This window comes from Typopeltis vanoorti, chromosome 22, assembly GCF_054136105.1.
Source record: "Typopeltis vanoorti isolate ZY-2024b chromosome 22, IOZ_Tvanoo_1.0, whole genome shotgun sequence".
NCBI lineage: Eukaryota > Metazoa > Arthropoda > Arachnida > Uropygi > Thelyphonidae > Typopeltis > Typopeltis vanoorti.
Window position 1 is genome coordinate 20384372 of NC_143570.1, and position 21101 is coordinate 20405472.

Genomic DNA, 21101 nt, shown 5'->3' on the forward strand with positions numbered 1-21101 from the left:
CTTTAAAAATACTCGAATTCATTTCATGACATAGCCTCCTGCTCCCTCCCCAAATTTATTTTTTTCTCTAAGAATATTTTTAACAATTCCTGTGACAGTAGTATTGGGAGGAAGTTTTAAAATTATTTAAAAACTTTTTAAGATTATTTAAAAACTGCTTAAGGTCTAATATGGGGCAAGATAGGCTAAATAATCTTGCAATATTATCAACTGAAGAATGAAGAAGCAAGTGGTTTAAATTTTGAACCACTTTTATGGGAATTTTCAGAAGGAAAGGTCAGAAAGTCTTTAAAATATGTTATATATTTGTCAAGTATTTTCTGGCTATGTTATTCTTAATATTATTAGATGTATGTTTATAATAAATATATAGCACTTCAGATTATATTTTTGTCCTTTTACTTTGAACTAAATTTTTTTTCTGGATGAGGTCCAATACTGACTAGGACCCCCTGCACTTGCCAGGGCCAGAACTGCAGAAATGGGAAGTCTCTTCTCACCTACCTTTGCAACTTCTAACTCACTGGAAGAAGATTCTTTGCTCTCTTCCACCATACAACCTCAGCTTTTATTTCAGATACCGTTTCAGATTGCAAAGCTGTCATTACTATGGTGATGACAGCTTTGCAATCTGGCCAGATGCTCTGTTTCCTTTTCTGGCATAAATCAACAAGAGCAAAAAGTACATCATCTGTGTGTGGAACAAACAAGCAATTCAAAGTAAATACAATTAGTTAACCAATGAAATGGTTGCTGCATGCTGGAAGGATATAAAAAAAAAAAAACAGATTCCATTAGAGAAACTGTTAGTCTTACAAGGCAAACATCTTTCTCAGATTGCTTTCCTTTATGAAAGTTATTCCTATGTTTGCTGCTAAATTTAGAAATACTATCAGGTGACTAGGAGCTCATGTAATTTATACTCACACAAACTTTTTTGCCTTGGTATAGACCAACTTTGAGTACTTAAAAAAAAAAGATTTTAATATCTAATATACAGTCTATTTCTGATCTTGAATGGGTGACAACTGCTACTCCTGATTCTGAATTACTAGATATCACTGTTTTATATCTCTAAACAATCATTAGCTTGATCTTCTGAGAGGCATTCACACAGACTTAAGCAAACATATGATTCATTATATTGCAGACAACATAAATTTATTATTATTTGACACCTCCAGGGAGTCCAAGGACTCATCAAAGGAGAACACCTGCTCTACAACTCTGTCTCCACCACTCAATCCACCAACTGACAGCAACTACACCAATGCCATCTACCGTCGACAACCACCATTGGTATTTCTACAGACAATCACAAACATCCATGCCCATGGCAGTATTCGAATCCATAGCCTTTTGGCTGGAGAGCGGATACGCTAACCACTCGGCCAGCCAGGCTGGCAAAATTATTATTATTAGACACCTCCAGGGAGTCCAAGACTAATTGAGGGAGGGCACCTACTCTACAACTCTCCATCTCCACTACTCAACCTCATCCACCAGTCAACCACCAACTGCATCATCTACTGCCCACTACCACCACTAATATTTTCACATACAAACACAAATATCCATACCCATGGCAGGATTTGAACCCACAGCCTTTGGCTGGAGAGCAGATACGCTGACCAGGCTGCTAAATTTTCCACTGGAAACATTCTTACTGAACAAATGGGTAGTAAACATTTCTGTATGCCCAATGCCTGATGCTAAGACTAACACGGTGGCTAAACGGCACTACTTTGCTGTCATACTTAAAATCATTCTGTATCTTGATTTTCTGCATAATATCAAATGCAATCTTTCTGGTCTTTCAAGTGATTTATGCTAACAGCCTATGCTTTGAAATTGCTGACTCATTATTTAAATCTAAGTTACCTCCTTGCAATTTATCTGCTACTGAATTCCATGCATTACGTTCAGTGAAAACAAAACAATATCTCTATTTCAATAGCAGATAAAGGAAACAGTAATGGAAAAGATGGCTATGAGAGGAAGATAGACATCTTGTTACAGAATACATCTACTCATCAAGAATTAGTTAACCCTGTGTGTGTTATGATCCACTGAGTCGTTTCCGACTCCATGAACATACACTCTCCATTCCGATCTGTCCCTGACCATGTCTTTCAGGACCTCCAAGCGCACTCCAGTTGCTTCATTAACTCCATCCACCCATCTAATTCTTGGTCTTCCTCTTCTCCTGCTTCCATCAACTTTAGCAAGCATCATCATCTTCTCCAGACTGTCATTTGCTTGCATAATATGTCCAAAGTATGACAATTTTTGCTTGATAATCATTGCTTCAAGGGAGCAATCTGGCTTTATTCTGTCTATCACTGATTTATTGGTTTGCTTTGCAGTCCATGGTATTCTTAGTAAGCGTCCCCAAACCCATAATTCTAATGCATCTATCTTCCTTCTTTCACTCTTCCTCAGGTCCAACTTTCACATCCATACAGCACCACAGGGAATACCATTGCTTTCACGATTCTAATTTTTGTTGTGAGGCTAATATCTTTATTTTTAAAGATCTTGCTTAAATTTGTCACTGATTTTTTTCCAAGTAATAATCTTCTTCTAACTGCTTTGGTACAATAACCATCTTTATCAATTCGGGAACCTAGGAACACAAAATTGTTAACTGCTTCCATTTTCTTCCTATCTACTTCAAAATCATTAAGTTCACATGTTGCCACAACTTTTGTCTTTTTGAGGTTAAGTTTAAGACCATATTTAGCATTTTCTTCTTTAACGTTCATAATAAGTTCCTTTAAATCTTCTTTGCATTCTGTTAGCAAGGTGGTATCATCTGCATACCTCAAATTATTAATATTTTTTCCACCAATTTTAATTCCAACTGAAGACTCTCCAGCCCTGCCATTCTTAAAATGTATTCGCTGTACAAGTTAAAAAGGTACGGAGATAAAATACATCCTTGTCGCACTCCTTTACCTATTGTGAAATACTCAGTTTCTCCAAGATCTGTTCGGACAAGCTTCTTGTTCATAATAAAGATTCCTCAAAAGGATAATGAAATGCTCTGGAACTCCCATTGTTATTAACACATTCCACAGTTTCACATGATCTACAGAGTCAAAAGCCTTGCTATAGTCAAGGAAACAAAGGTAGACATTCTTGTGATATTCCTGTGCTCTTTCTATTATCCATCTCACATTGGCGATTTGATCTCTTGTTCCTTTTCGAAATCCTGCCTTTTCATCTGGCATTTCTCTCTTCATGAATGGTTCTAGTATTTTCTGAATGATCTTAAGTAAGACTTTACCTGAATGAGAAATCAATACTATAGTTCTGTAATTTTTGCAGTCTCTTGCATTGCCTTTCTTCAATAAAGGTATATAAACTGATTTTTTCCATTCCCTAGGCCATGTAGTTGGTGATCCAAATTCGCTGACATAGAGCTGTTAAAATTTTAACTGCCTCTTCTCCCAGGGCTTTGAGCAGCTCAATGGGTATTTCATATCCTCCTGGTTCTTTCTTACTGGATAACTGTTGCAGTGCCCACCTCACTTCGCTCTCCAGTGATACTGGCGCCTGTGTATAATCCTGCTCTTCAAATTTCTCAGTAATTTTGGAGTCCTTTGGAGTTAACCCCAAAACGTAAATTAGGTAAATAAATAAGCTTGATGAAGTTGTTAGATGGGATGAAAATAGTCTGAAGAAACTATGCACTCATTTTGAAGGGCCTCCTCATTTATATGGATGTCTTCCAAAAATCCATAAAGAAGGCTGTCCTATGAGACCAACTGTGAACTGTATTGACTCTCCCACATGGTGGTTTCTTTCCCTTCAATTAAGCACACATATCAGTCCCATTCATTTATCAAGAATTCCACACATTTTCTTGAAAAAAATCAAGGATATTTCAGTCAGCTTCAACACTGTTTCTCTATTTACTAACTTCCCCTTGCTGACACTATTTGCCATCTGTATGATGATTTCCCTCTGAATGCTGTGAAGATATATGAATTTATACAATCAGGATATTTTATCTGAAAAAAGATTTATAAACAGACTGAAGGTACAACCATGGAAAGTCCTCTGTCCATGTCTTTCATAAATTATTATTTATACCATCTATAACAGTGCTCCCCAAACTTATGGATGTAAAAGCCCCTTTGGAAAAATTAAAATATTTCACGGCCCCCATCGGAAAAAAAAAATCATAATATAGACATATATTATTATAATATTTATTGTATTTATATTCAATACAAAACATACACAATGAACATTGCAAAAATCAAACAAATATTACACACACACATTTGACATGGCATATTATCTTATGTTTTTATACAGATAGATATATTGTTATTGTACATTTGCAGAATGAGCACATGAAATGTATCCATCTCAGGGCTAAATTTTTAACGTAGAATAGATCAAATAACAGCACCATGTACCGATACTGGCACACCACTGACTAACAAGATGAAATTGGTGAATTACGTGAATAAGGGAATCCCCGGCGTTTATAGTTCTGATGCACGTGATCTGTGCTATCAATGCAGTCACCCTGCACCCCAAGCGTATTTCTTTCCCATGCATTGCCCGCACCTGTGTACACTAACAATGAAACATTAATTTAAAGCACAAAAACTTGGCCATTTTAAATGAGCACCAGATTTTGAGTTTGTAAGCTTTTTTGTGCTGCTTATCAATACCTTTGAAATGAAACTTATAATGAATAAGCATATATTTACTAATATTCGTTAAACACCGAAATACGCAGGAAGCAAAATTTGTGAATCTGTTGGTTCACAAATGTGTGATTTTTCCATTAAAATATAAAAAATAATAAAAAAGAAATAATGAATAATAAAAAATTAAATACATTTCTTTTAAGATAAAAAAAAATCTACTTAATGTTAAAACATTTTAAATTTGTTTTTGTTATTTCATGGCCCCCTCAACAAAATTAACAGCCCCGAAGTGGGCAGCGACCCACAGTTTGAGAAGTGCTGATCTAGACAATACCTTGCTCTCAATATATATCATCTACATAGCAAACCCTCTTTCTGGGTTTGCTGTGTAGATGATATATTTGCCTTCTGACCTCATTCTGAAAATGAATGAACTACCTTCCTACATCAAATAAATAGCCTACATCCATGTGTTTAACTTGTCATGGAAAAGTAAATTTCTGGGAGTTTACTACTCTTGGATATCCTTCTTACTTGCAAGGTGTCTGGTACTTTGTCAACCAGTGTTTATCAGAAACCTACCTTTACTGGACGATATAAAGTGCAGGCCAGAAAAGGTATGAGTATTGTGCAGAAAGTTAAATCACAGTATGAAAAGAAACTGGCTAGCAATGCAGGCTAAAGGCAAAGGCAATTCAAAAGAATTTTATCATTATGCTGCAAGTAAAAGAAAGAATGATTATGGAAGAATAACTTTACTGAATGCAGATGGTACTCTTTTGTAAGCTCATGACATTGTTCAATTAATGAGTTCTCATTTTGCTAAGATATATCAACCAGGTGTATGTAACATGGTTCACAGTGTTATTGCCACACTGGATGAAGAGGCAGAAGTGCATAAGAATGAGTTAGAAGAGCTGTTGCATAACCTGGAGAAGAATTCAGCAATAGGGACATACAGAATATCAGCATATATGTTAAAGGAATGTTCAGCCGAATTGACTAGGCCTTTGACATGTTTTTGTATAACTTGGGTCTTAGCTCAGGAAAGATACCACAGGAATAAAGAATGTATGATAGTTCTGTGGTACAAAGTTGATGGATAAACTAATGTGTCTAACTACCAACCTATCAGTAAATTAAAGATATCAAAAAATTATATACTTGGTTTAATCCTCTATCCAAGTGTAAGCAAACAAAGTTTGCACCTGAAACATAATCAGGACTAGAGTAACTCGTATACAGAAGCTAATAATTTCACATCACTTGCCCTACAGTCACTACCCAGATCGGCCTCTATCCCCAATGAGGTCCCGTCAGTGGGAGCCAGACCCAGAGGTGACACCAAGGCCAAAGCAATGCAGAAGTCATATTCCTGTACATGAGCTGCCAAAAGATGTCACACCCGATTATTAAAATACTCTGGATTAGAGATAGCTGTTGGATACTATAAATTAAAGATACTAAGAAACCAAGTATATAATTTCTTGGTATCTTTAATTTATAGTATGGCTAAGTGGAAAAACTTCCAACAGCTATCTCTAATCCAGAATATTTTAATAATAAGGTGTGACACATTTTGACTACTTGTATATAAAAATATGACTTTGGCTAGATCTGGCTCACACTGAGGAGACCTTAATAAAGGTTGAAACCAGTCTGGGTAGTAGCCCTTCCCATAATGCATGGCATTATACATACCAGTAAGGATATGTGCTTTGCATTGTGGGATACTAGAGCAAGTGATGTGAAGTCATTAGCTTCTATATACGAGTTTCCCTAGTCCTGATTATGTTTCAGGTGCAAACTTTGTTTGCTTACTCTTGGATAGAGGATTAAACCAAGTATATAATTTCTTGGTATCTTTAATTTATAGTATAACCAAGTGGAAAAACTTCCAACAACCTATCAGTACCTTTAGTGTAGTGGTGAAGATTTTAGAGACATTAATAAGAAGATGCATACAGAAATGAGTTGACAGACAAGAGCTATACTCTGCAAAGAACAGCATGGGTTTACTAAAGGGAGCACTGTGCTCATATGTTATAACAATGTTAAAGTTGAATGGATACACTAAGATACTGTTACATTTTACTAAGGCATTTACTAGAATACCACACAAAAGGTTGTTGCATAAAACTGGAAAATACAGGTTTGGAATATAAACTCTTGACTTGGATAAGTGGATGGCTGACAGGCATCAAAAAGTGGTACACAGTGGTTGTGAATCTGCCAGATTTAAGGTGACCAGTGGTGTACTCCAGGGATCAGTCCTTGGACCACTGTTGTTCAATCTCTACATTAATGACATTAGGAAGGATCTAACAGGAGATGTTCAAAGATAAGCAAAGTTATAAAGGATGCTACTGATATCCAGCACTTACAGAATGATTTGAATAGGCTGGAAATTTGGACAAATGATAAAGATTATCAGTTCAATGTTAGTAAGTGTCAAGTTATGCACTTTGGTATGATGAGATTTTCATGATCAGGATTATGCTACAAGAAACTGATGAAGGTGAGATCTTGGCATTATGGTGTATAGCAATTTGAAGTTCAAAGGTCACATAACAAACATTGCAAATACAAGTCAGAGGTTAATTGTGATGTTGAAAGAAACTCTGGCATGTACCTAGACTACCATGCACAGATTTGGTCTATTGGGTTCCAACGGGATAAAGAATCTGTGGAAAGAATACAAATAAGAGTTACAAAGATCATACTGGGATTATGGAATGTAGATTATGAGGACAGATTGAGAGTATGTAGACTACAGACTCTGGTTAAACAGGAGAAAAAAAAAAGGGGGGGAGTGACATGACAAAAAACTAGAATGCCACACTAATGAGGTCTATAAACTTCTAAATGGGTGTTAGAGGATATAGTCTGAATTTTTTCATCATATGGAAAGTGGGAAGAGAACATGGGAGCATCCACAGAAGTTAACTTTGTTTAAGTCTCACAGATACACTCAATACTTCAACTCTTGAAGTATTGAATGTATCTAGTGTGGATGAGGTTAAGAGAAGGTATGACAGCTGGTTTGGGTCATGTATAGCCTCTCTGTCTGAGTCCTTGACTCCCTGGGTCTCATAATAATAATATATGCATGATTCAGCTCATCACATCTCTCAGAAAATTGGGGTTGTCAAATACTTAATAGAACACATAGCTTCTCCTTCATTCTTACAAGTGCTTCTCACTATCAAAACTTAAATGGAATCTAATGCTTATTTGATTCCTATATCAAAGGATACTTCAGCAGAAAGAAGGGTTCCAAATCCATATAGTTCTGGCATCTCCACACCTATAGGCAGAAATTCTATGATTTTTGTTTGTTCTACCAAAAGGTAGTATCTTTTATACTATTTTATACCATTTTTGTACTAGTCATAATTCACTGATGATGATGACGGTGGTGTGCTATTTTCAACTGAATTATCAGTATTTTGATACTAAGTAATATAAAACTTTTTGCATATATGTGTGCAAAAGTCAATGCACAACCCTTTTTGTGTGTGGTGGGAGAGGGGTAGTAAAGATTTACCATGATGTAAAGATTCCTCTCATATTTATTATAATAAACCCAATATAATATAATTACTAATTTACTATCTATTTTAAAAAAAATCTTAAATGTGACAAACATCTTATTCACAAAAAAATGTATAATAATAAACCCAAACTGCATGTAGTATGCTCAATTTAGTTACTTTGGAACCTTCAAGTAAACAATTATCCAAGAAGAAGCTTTTCATTTCCTCCTTTCCTTTTCTTTCTTTTTCTAATGAGTAACTTTAACCAAAATTTTTCAGTGATTATATATCATTCAGCTATAATGAAACCATAATGTTTGTTAATTACACTATAGTGAACATGTGCACATATGGTTCTTCTGTACTCGGTTCAGGAAAGAGAAAAAAAAATTAATTAATTTTGCATTCCTGTTTTGGTTCTAAACAACTTCCTCTTCTTTGCTGCAAACACCACTTCCCAAGATCAGTCTCTCTTTTTCATTTTCACAATCAAGTCCAAAACATGTCAAGTGATCACGTTTCAGTTTCTTCAGATACTTTTTTTTTTCTTGTTCAAAATGTATATGTATACCTGGATATACTGTATGTGTGCATGAGATTTATAGATGTCATTTCTGAAGTGCCTAGTATGTGAATGAACATACAAATAAACAAAAAATAATAATTTTCACAGATATGGACACAAAAAGGTCAACCTGGTTACAAAATATGATGTTAATGTGAACTTTAAATGAATCACTGAGTAGTCATGAACATACACTGTATTTGGCATGTAGGCATATTTTTTTTATACTATCAAAAGAAATATCATTTCAATTACTGCAGATTTAATAAACATATTCTAATTCTTGACTACTATGCTTTTCAGTATGTGAATCCCAATTATGAAAGAATGCAAACTTACTGTATACATCAATACTATGGGTGGAATAAAGGTTGAATAATCTGGGAAATAATCTAGAAATCAAATAGCACCTCCACAGTGCACTTGGATGAATGATGAGATATTGTACTGTTCAACTAGAAAAGACCTGAGTTTGATTCTTTTCACAATGAGAGGAATCTTTACATCATGGTAAATCTTTACCCCCCCCCACCCACCCATACACATACACAGACAAAGGGTTGTGCAGCATGGACTGCTCCCCAACATATGTTCTTAGAGATATCACATAATAATAATAAAAATATGAAGAAACTATGTAAAAACCTTTCCAAGCCATTTCAGGTCCAAAAAGCATAATAATAATTTCACACCAGGTGATGAAATTCACCTGCCACTAAAGATATTATAAACATCCATGCAACAGTAGAATTCAAACCATAACCAGTTGGTTGAAGGTAGAGATGCTATCACTGGGATCAACCATTTGAAGACATGTTTATTGCTAGTCATACTATTAGTGAATTACATACCATAATCTAGCATTTAAAATATATCCAAAGTACTTTATAAAAAACAGTAAATTATATATAAATGAAAGATTTTTTTTTTCTCAGCTATAAACTCACATGTAACTTATGAGCAGGAGGCTCGGGGAAAGGCTTAGATAAAAAATCTTCAATAGATTTGAACTGACTACTAGAATTTTTGGGTAAGATCTATAAATTAAAAAACAAACAAATAAATAAATAAAATAATATATTTTTGCTTAAAATAACAATGCTAGTTAGAATGTCAATCAGAATACAGAAAAAGTAATAAGTTTTTTGTGTTTTAATTCATTTTCAATATTTTTAACATTTGCTGCATGTCGTATTTTTAAAACAGTCCCTATCAGAAATTATGAGCTGTAAATGTGTCCTTTATCAGATAAATGCTTTCCAGTCAATAAAATTAGTTCTAATGAATATATATGTGTGCGTTTATGATTACAAAACATAAGTAAATTAAATAGTTCGTGGCGGTGCAGATTAATAGGCTATATTTAAGATTATACATAAATAATATGTTTATTTTATTTTTAGAGTAATTATTTTAAGACACTTTTTGGCCTTTAAAACAATTAATTTTTAATCATTTTTTTTATAATTAAATTAAATTTAAAACCAATTCAATCATATAGTCAGAAAAATTTTTTAGACAAGGCACTCGTGCCATAAACTTAGCTGAACAAAATTCAAATGAGATTCTAACTACTGCTAATCTCTAAAGAAACTGTTTTTACACTGAGTGTGAAGTAAGTTTACAAGAGTTCAATCCAATTGGTGCAATGACTTGACTATTTTCTCTTTAGAATCGAGGAAATGATTAACTCATTACCAAATAAAAAATATATACATTCAATGAAACTAAATAAAATTATACACATGGTAAATATAGTTAAATTAATAACTACAAAACTAAATCCAAGGCCTTCTAAATTAAAACTATATTTTAAAGATCTCCTTTATCTTGATAGGATAAATTCATTCTCAAACTGATTCGTTCTATTATTGGTTTGTTTAACATGTAGTACTTAATCAGTCTACTAAACCAATCATTTTCTTAAACAATATATATTCATTAGAGTCAGTTTCCTTATCAAGCCGTTTCTATTTAATATCTCCCTTTATTTACTGTTCACTTATGAACAGTCACAGTGTCGACAGTCTCACTTATTCAGTCTAAGGATTCACCTTGTTAAGATTCTCTTTTTTGGAATCTTCTACTGTGACAGTCAATTTATTAATATAAATTGACTGTCACAATTTTCAATAACTTCCTAAAATCAAAATTCTCTGGTCTGCATTCCCAAACTTCCATTCTCTCTCACTCTCTTCTTGTTTTTTTCATTACCCCAGTACTGAATGCTCTCTCTGTCAGCTGTCAATAATCCATCAACCTCCTTGATGAGTATGTGCACTTCAACTAAGCAGCAAGCCAAAAGTCAGTAATGACTGACACATTTATCGTCAGTAGTGAAAAGAGAATGTCTTTAAGATGGTAGATATCACAGTACACTTAACAATTGTGAATTACAACAAAAACATTGAAATTATTACAATTATCTGATATCTGGCGAGTACAATAAATCTCATACTTTACATTTTATTTTAACATGCATATCAATATGTCTAAATTATGACAATTTTTACACATCCACTCCATGATTTGGCAAGATTCTGGTTCCACCAAACTTGTGATTTTCTCTTCTCAAAGTGAACTATCTTACACTTGGTCACATCAAACTGGCTGCCATCCACCCTTGTCCACATTGCCGGTCTATTCAAATAATATTACAGGATCTCTATATCACCTTCATTGACTCACTCTTTCCAGTCCTGCACCACCACCAGCAAGCAACTGAATATTTCCCATAAATAAGAAATAATTTTCCATATCATCGATGTACAAATCAAACACAGGGCTAAGCACCTACCCTGCTCCAATTCATGTAACAAAGTCTCATGTGGAATTCTGTCAAATGCCTTTGCAAAGTCCAGAGGCACCAATGAGCAGCCATTCCTTCACATTCAACTCACTGTCATCTTGTTATAAAAAGTAAGCAAATCAAAAAGAAGAGACTCACCCTCTTTGCAAAACCATGTTGCCCCCTATAAAGTATCACATTCCCAAACTTACTTCCCCCCAATACATCAACCACTAGTTGACATTCCAATTGGCCTACGATTTGCCATCTCCATGTAGGGGGCTACTATGCCCTCCTTCCACTCCACTTGCATCCTGCCAGAAATTAGACAAATTAAACAGTCTGTCAGGAGAGGTGCCAATTCCTCTGCATATTCTCTTAATACACAAGCTGATATGTCATCTAATCCCATGGCTGTGTTGTTCACATTAAGGATCTGCAATATCATGAGTACTTCCAATTCTTCAACTTTCACATCATCATTCAATATCAGATTTGGCATTACAACACCACCTAGATGATATGACCTTGCAAAATGACCCCTTAGCATTTGGCCTGCCTCTGCCACCTCCCCACCATCAACACTCTTTAATATCATCTCCCCACTGTCATTTCTGTTCCCCTCCCATACACACACACAGTGAAAGAACCCTTAGGATCTCCCATGGCTCCCAACAGCCAGCCTCCTCTAACCAGCCGTGGCCTTCCTCACCACACAGGTAACCTGCTCCTGCCTGTATCCCATACTGCTTATGGCAGTGCTGATCACTCCTCTCTTATACTTCCTCTACTACTCTTTCTCTTTTCTGCAACTGCCATCCAATGATGCTATTCATCCATCCATCCAATTAATGCTCAGTTATACAGTCTGCTACCACTTTCCTCACCACCCCATACCTCTCCTTCCAAATTCTTATACCATGGCAGTACTGAAAGCTGACTCCTCAGTAGCTTGTCATAATGATCTATCCCTTCTTAACAGAAATTGCTCCATCTGGCCATCTTCAAGATCAGACTAAATGATCACTTTTTTCCAGATGGAGGCAGCATAGCTAGATTGGTTACTGTTGAGTTCTGATCGAACACATGACCAGATCCAATACTTGAAGTTTATCCTCTCCATTATATGCTCTAAGGTAATAATTTTTTAGCAGCTGTATAAATTCCATTTCCTTCCCTATGACCAATTCTCCTCCCAATCTGTTCCCATATTTGAAATCTCCAATAATAATTACTCAGTCTACATTTATTGTGCTAATTTGCCAATGCATACATCTATATTTCACTTCTATCTTTTAGGGCTTTCATTCTTCGCTATCATTAGAAAAATCCCTCCCACCTTGTTTTCCTTCTGTCCTCTTTAAAGATACTATATCCTTTGCATTATATTCCTATGACTATATCATCCTGAGTCAACCAAATTTCACTAATGCTAATAATTTTTGGCTAAGTTGAGCTAATCAATGCCTAAAACTCCCTGCCCTTATTCTGAATACTTTTGTTATTAGTATACATATACTGTAATACTCCCTTCATCCCAGAACCTTGTTTACACTTTGTGTTGATTAGCCCACTAAAGTTAAGAACCCGAGGAGCTACATTCAGCATCATTTGGTCACTCTCTGACATCTAGGTTGTCTAGACCCACAATCACTTTACATCCCTCCCTTCTTTCAGTTGTGTCATACTATCTGCCAGACATTTCTCCAACCATTCAATCTCACATTTTGTTCTGTGAAGAACCCCATGTAAATGTGCTAACTTTTCCATTAACACCTGGTCATTTCTCTTTACTTTCCATCATTTCAATCTAGCTGTTACTGAATGCAACATTAACCTTGCTGTTCACAATTGCATTTTTTTTTGCATCTATTATTAAATTTTGATTCTTCATTCACTATCATTGATACTTGTTACTGATTCTTGTTACTTTCCAAACACTTATAGCACCCACTCTCTGGTTTCATTCTCATTCCACACATCTTTTATTCAAAGAAGGCATACAATTTGCACACACTGAAGTGAACAAAAGTCGCTAGTGTCGCGAGTGAACGAAGCGGAAGATTTGAGCTATGCTAAAAAAAGTGTTTTTAATTAGTGTATAGTGTGGCTTTTTATCACAAATTGTACTGCATTTTTTCAGTTGTCCTTCAGTGTTGTTGTTGTTGTTGAAATTTTTGTTGTTGTTTATATTGTGTTTTGCTACTTGTTTGTTTGTACTCTTTCAGCTTCAGAAAATGGCATCCATAAAGAAACATATGTCAGTGGCATGGAAGGCTGATATATGCAAGTGTGGCTCGGCTTTGGATTTTTCACAGTGGATTGATAGATTAGAGCCATTACAAATGGGGGCAAGCATTGGGACCGTAGTAGAAGAACTTAGGCAGGAGTTATTGAAAATGAAAACCGAAATGAAACATCTGGAAGAGGATATTAAACATCTAAAAGAAGAGACTGGCCAATGATAATGAGAAGGAGGAAGTTAATATTATGAAGAAAGAGTCAAAGGATCCCATATATCCCATCTCCCGTATGGGAGACTCTATCATTAGGGATGTGATTACTAATAAAATGCACAAAACATGCTTTCCTGGTGGAACAATGAAGCAAATAACTGATGCATTTCAGAAAAGGAAAGACCAGGCGTCAAAATTAATGGTAGTCATGGGGGCACAAATGACAGTTGGGGAGAAAAAGAATGTTGACAGAGACTTGAGGAAGTTGTTGCAGCAGGTAAAGAAGAATAGTGTTGTTGGGAAAGTAGTAGACGTGATGCCAGATATGACAACAGTGAACTGAGAAGAAGAGCAGAGATAATGAATAGTAAGATGGCTGAGTTGTGTGAGGCATAGGGGGGAGTTCAATATGTAAATCTGTGGAGTGAATTTGAAGGGAAGTTGGAATGGTTTAAAGCTGATGGATTACATTTGAATGGGTTTGGTGTTGGGCATTTAGAAAGTCTATTGTTTCCTGAGAAGACACAGAGTCAAGAAGTTAATGTAGTAAATGATCAGAGTCTACTTGTGAAGCAGAATATCACAAATAAACAGATTGTACAACAGGAGGAAGATGGATATGAGGTTGAATATGGGGCTGCAGAAGTACAAGATGATGGAATGCATAAAAGTGAGGATGAGACAGGTAGGAATGGAAATCAGAGTCAGGATCAGGGGAAACGGGAGTGGTCACACCAAAGAGAGAGGTGTGGTATGAATATTTGAAATGAGAGCTGAGTTTGTTGTGCTGATTGAGTCAGTATGCCCAAAGATAATTGGAATAAGTGAAACTTGGTTGTTTGAGGAGGATGTATGTCAGGAACAGAATTAGAAAGATATATAATTTTCTGGAAGGATAAAAATTTGAAAAGAGGAGAGGAGGGGGGGGGGATGCTGTTAATGATTGCAGAGGAATTGTGTCCACAAAGTGTAGAAGTTGATAGTGCATGCACAGATTTTGAATTTGTGTGGTGCGAAGTTGAAATAATAAACAAGTTAGTATATCTGATAGGATGCTGTTATAGGCCAGGGAATGCAGAGAATACCAATTGTGAAATGTTTAGGCAAATTAGTTGGTCACTTTAATTACAAGAATACAGAATGAAAGGAGGAGTAGTGTATGGGAACAAGGAAAGCGAGTCTGTGGAATTTCTGAGAGATAAGTATCTTAAGGCATGTGATTGAAGCAACTAGCGGCTTTAATGTTTTGGATTTGGTAATAACTTCAGAAGATGTAGTTGTTAACAAAGTGTTGACACTGCCACTGGTTGGTGAGAGTGATCATGAGGTACTTGTTTGGGAAGTGATGAAACAAGAAAAGGTTACTGCCAAAAATGGATGGAGTATGTTCGGTAGATGAGCTGGGTGGAAAAGATGTTGACAATACATAGAAACTCACAAGGCAGAAAAGAAAATGTTATGGAGGAGGTACAAGACAGCTGGTGGTGATCAGATCCATGAAGAGTATAAAGTGCAGGCTAGAAAGGTGACAAGAATAGTAAAGAAAGAAAAGGTGCAGTATGAGAGGAGATTGGCTGTCAGGCCAAGGTTAACTCAAGGGAATTTTTCCACTACATGGCAAGCAAGAGGAAGAATAATTATGGCAGATTCACATTGGTGGATAGTCATGGCAGCAGACTAACAGCTGCAAAGGATATAGTGGAATTATTGAACAAGCACTTTATCAGCATATATAACTGGTGTAAATCATGCCGTGGAATTATTGAACAAGCACTTTATCAGCATATATAACTGGTGTAAATCATGCCGTGCAATATATAGAAGAGTATTAGGAGAATTGAAAATGAAAGAATCAGAGGTGTATCAGATGTTAGTTGGGTTAGATGTTAATAAGGCAGTGAGAATGGATGACATATCACCACATATTCTTAAGGAACGTGCACCACAGTTGGCTATGCCCTTGACCTGGTTATTTAATGAAAGTCTTGCAGTGGGTAGGATTCATATGGAGTGGAAAGAAGGCAAAATAGTAATGCTCCATATGCATGGTTCTAAGACAGAAGTCTCCAACTATAATTGCAGTTGTGGTCAAGATGTTGGAGAGATTGGTAAGGAATAGAATACAGGATTGGGTTGATGGACATAGAATTCTTTATGATGGTCAGCATCGATTTGTAAAGGGTAGGTTCTATTTTAGTATTTACTTGCATTTTATGATAAGGTAACAAGTGTGTGTTAGACAAGGGAGAATCATATACAGGGATATTCTTGGACTTTGCAAAAGTGTTTGATAGATTAGCACATGATAAGTTGGTAAGTAGAATAGATAGTAGAGATAGAATAGATCTCTGATCTATCTAACAGTAAACAATGTTAGATGGATCAGAGATTGGATCTCTGAATGATACAGCAGGATGTGCATGATGAAGTAGTGTCTCAAAAAAGGAGGGTAACCAGTGGAATGCCCAGGGTTGTTCTTGGGTCCTTGGTGTTTAACTTGTTTGTAAACGATATCATGTGGACTGACTGGGGATCTTCATTTGTTTGCTGATAATGCAGAGTTGGAAAGAAGTATAAGTAGCACTGTTGATGTTAGTTCCCTTCAGGAAGATTTGAATAGACTTTTTACTTGGACAAAGGAGTGGGGTTGTAGTTTTAATATCAGTAAGTGAAAAGTGTTACATTTTGGAGTGCAAAAATATAAGACTGTGTACTATATCGATGGTGCCAAACTGCAGGAAGTGGATGATTAGAGATTTGGGAGTGATATGTTGCAAAGGCTGCACATTGTAATGTTGCTATGATAAGAAGTACTCTAACATGTAGAGATAAGGAAGTGGTTGTGCCACTATATAAGGCACTTGTCAGACCACACTTTGACTACTGCACTCAGATCTGGTCACCTGGTTTTCAAAAAAAAAATAAAAGCTTTAAAAACTACAAATTTCAAGAACAAATCTTACAATTAAAACAAACACACATAAGAATAACCCAGAAAAAACAAGTCAATTATTGCTAAATATTTCCCAAAACAACTTATCTTTTGCCTCAAAAATTCATAATATATGATTTTTGATAAGTTGGGTCACTTCAAAACAAACCACATTAGTCTAAACAAGACAGGATTTGTCTAAACAAGATAAATCAACATTTGTCCATGTTGATTTAAAATGGACAAAATGATATTTGTCCATTTTTTTATGCAGTTTGGAGTTTATCCCATCTTCTCCTGCTGATTTACCATTTTTTTTTTTTACGTAGGTTGTCCTTGAATTCTTTCATTGTTATTATATCATTTAAAACATTTTGTGATTTTTTATGTTAGTATTATCTGTCCAAAGATCTGTAAAATAATCCAAGAATTCTTTTAAATCTATTTTGCAATTTATTGTAGTTTTTTTTATATGCATTAGGCTTTATTCTGTGTGTGTGTGTGTGTACACAGAGAGAGAGAGAGGAATCAAATTATTAACATCCAGTTAACCAGAAGAACTGTTAATATCAATACAATTCTGTATGCAGATGACCATATTTCAAATTATATTACAAGACAATGAAGATGGCTTTCAAAAATTAGTTTATGAATTAAACAAAATAAGTCAACAATACAGTTCAAACAACATTTAAAGGATGACATCATCTTAGATCAAAAATAGTCACAGAAGATAAAATAATAGAACAGGTGACACAGTTTAATTATTTAGGTTGCATTATAGTACATCTAAAGACAAGACATAGGTGAAAAATAAATAAATAAAGCAATTTCAGAAAACCTGTGTAACAATTAAAATGACACTGAAAAAAAAAAAGAAAAGAAAAAAAAGACAAGAGACCCAAATTAAATTGTATAAAATAACATTATATGATTCAGAAATATGGACTGTTAAAAAGAATGATCAAAGTAAAATACAGGCGGTAGAAATGAGATTTTTTTAGAACAATTAAAAGATGGACAAAATTAGACCATATAAAAAAATGAAAACATCAGAAGAGTGTATGAAAATGAAAAGATCAAGGAATACAAAGAGAATTAGAAAGAGCATTTATATAGAATGGAAAGATATCAGCTACCAAAAGAAGTGGATAATTATAGACCAGAGAGAGACTACAAGATGGAAAGACCAGTGAAATCAGAACAGGCAAATGTATAATCCTTGATAAGAAGAAAAAAAACAAAACAACAACCAAAAAAAAAAAAAAAAAAAACTATTCACTATGGAATGTGTGGAATAGAACTACTTCCCATAATAGTGATAATTTCTGGCCATCATTTCTGTTCAGACTGGGACAGTGAAGCAAGGTTTCACAACTTTCTTGGCAGGTAAACATTCCTAAGATTACTATGTGAAGGACCCTAATTTTCTTCCAAATGAGTTGATGTTCAGTAGAGATGGCATGTTCTGCAAGTCCTGACTGTTCTAGCCCATGAAATTTAATATAATCAAGGTGTTCATCATGAAGAACAGCTGCTAATCTAACAATTTGGCCTATGCATGCTGACCCACACTGGCAGAGAACGGATTCCAGGGTGAGCTAATGGCATGAAATGTATACTTTGTGGAGTCTAAAAAAAAGCAGAATTTTTGTTAACAGGATGAAAATACACCTATGCCAACTAATTCAACAGTTAGCTATTTCTTCAGAAACACCTTTAACATAAAGAATGGTAACAGGACCATTTCTTAGGAGGCAGATGAAACATACTCTCTCGCTGAGAAGAAACAACCATAAAAGAAACTTAAACCTATTACTGGCATCTGCCCTGAATGTATGGACTTCTTAAAGCCCACAAAGCAAATATCCTCTTCAATTAAGAACATCTCATTTCATTGAAAAGAATAAAAGCTTTGTCTTCATCCTAGTAATTCCTTATTCAGTTTAGATACTATGTCATTTACAAGCTTTACCAGCAAAAATGCACAATCATCAATAGTACTCTTTCTCCAACACTTGTGAACTACTCGAGGGAGTGATCTGAACGTATATTGGACAATATCCTTGTAGTTTGCCATTGTTTCTTTATGAAATTTCAAGATTTCATCACAAAGATAATCATGAGGGATCTGCTTAAGGGTCACAGCCAAATAACTGGGAGAAGGCCTCCACATCACCTTTAAGGAATGCAGAGAACCAATCAGGGTTCCACCCTAATATACAATCCTAACTGACATGTGGCGTGTCCTGTTAGCAAATATCCATCGATATTGAATGAATGAGGATGGGCTGAATGAACAATTTGGGACTTAGCCCAACTAAACAGTACTCTCTATTGGCTTAAACTACAAATACATATGTACAACATGAGACTTCATGCTAGCAGAGGAATCGCTCGGTTAAGCAAGGCCATACTGTTTTTGTCAAAGAACCAGGGTGAACAGTGAAAAGTCAGCTACTGGGATAAACTCAACATTCAGAAGAAGAAGAAAAACAAACCCAATGTCAGAATAAATGAAGAGAGGAACCATCAATATAAGTAGTATTAATGGAAAGAAAACTAAACTTGCAGAACTGTAAATGTACCATGTGGACATAATTGGCATTACTGAGACAAAGAAGATAAAGAAAACAGGTGAGACTTATTAATATAGGATGTTATATTCAGGCAATAACAATCAATGAAAGAAAGGAGGGGCAATAGCATTCAACACCAAAATGAAAATAAACTTTTAGATTAGAAGGCAGTTTCAAGTAGAGTCATGAAGAAACTTATTTGAGCCTATGGTCCCATGGAAAGAAAGTTTTCCTAAGGAAGAAGTGGAGGAATTTTTTTTTAATCATTAGAGCAGGCATCTGACATAAAGAAAATGGAAAATGTGGTTCTTGTTGAAGATCTAAACAGTAGAGTAGGAAATTAATCTCGTTTTCTGAAAATTTGGAGAAAAGGGCAAGGTTAATAATAATGGTAAGTATCTGCAGGATTTTTGCTCAGGATATGGACTAGTCATTACAAACATCATATTCCAGCTTAAAGAGGTCCACAGGTTGACATGGAGAGAAGACACAAGAAATTTAAAAAAAAAAAAAAAATTCATAAAAATGATAAAAATGAATATCACATTAACAAGAACAGTATATAAGAGGGTTTTAAAAAGAATTAAAGTTCAGTAGCTTTTACAGGTAAATTGAGACTCCAAGAAAAAAAATGGAGTCTCAGTGGCAAACTCAGAAGACAATGATTAATTCAGCTAGGGAGGTATGGGGTGAAGTTGTTTATAAGGATAGCAAAACAAGAACATAATGGTGGACACTAAAAGTTAAAAAAACAATCCTGGAAAATAAGAAAGCACACCGAAAGTTGTTATTATTGTCTGAGACCTCCATGGAGTCAAGGACTAATCAAGGGAGGCTATATATCACTGTAGCCTCCCTTGATTAGTAGTCATACCTTCGCTTTAAACTCATTAGAGCCTCTGTAGCTCAGTCGGTATAGACAAAGCCCTTTGGTCAGAAAAACCTGGGTTCGATTCCCATCCATGGCATGAGGAACTTTTATCTGGTCTCTTTCGATTAAAGGTGAGTTAATCGGCCTCATATGGAGGTTGAGTGTCCCCCCCCCCCCCAGAAACTCGTGTTTTCCGTCCCTCAGAACAGGAAAACCGGCCCCGTGAACACATGCTGTACAGTCAAAAAATACATACTTAACCCCTCATTAGGAGGGCTCAACCAGTCCTAAGTGGCAGTCAAGGATCAGGGGTAATCCCACACAAATAAATAAAAAAATCCAAATTCATTCACACTAGATCCACTCACTATCTCTATTTAATCAGATGATATCCTATAACAACATAAAACAGAAGTTCATAAACCTCTATCATATCATCCCCTCTTTCTCCTGTTAACTGTTGCAAGTGTCTGTAATCCACACTTGCAATCTGTTCTCATAATCTAAATTTCATAATCCAGATATCATCATTGTAATTCTTCTTTGCACCCTTTCTATGGTTTCTTTATCTCCTTGGAACCTGGAAAACCAAATCTGCACACAATAGTCCAGGTGCAGTCTTATCAAGGAGGCAAAATGACTTCATTACCTTTACATGTCAAGGCTCACTTCAACATTCCAATTATCATCGTTTTTGCAAATTT

The 21101-nt window shown here is 35.4% G+C and overlaps 1 protein-coding gene across 3 annotated transcripts in view; it reads right to left on the bottom strand.

Moving 5' to 3' along the window:
• Positions 1–21101, bottom strand: part of Ate1 (arginyltransferase 1) — a 244589-nt gene that overhangs the window by 89872 nt on the left and 133616 nt on the right. For all 3 annotated transcript variants that reach the window (XM_090412357.1, XM_090412358.1, XM_090412356.1), the window contains exon 8: positions 9719–9808. In XM_090412357.1, coding sequence (XP_090268483.1) covers positions 9719–9808 — 90 coding nt within the window. The remainder of the gene's footprint in view (positions 1–9718; positions 9809–21101) is intronic.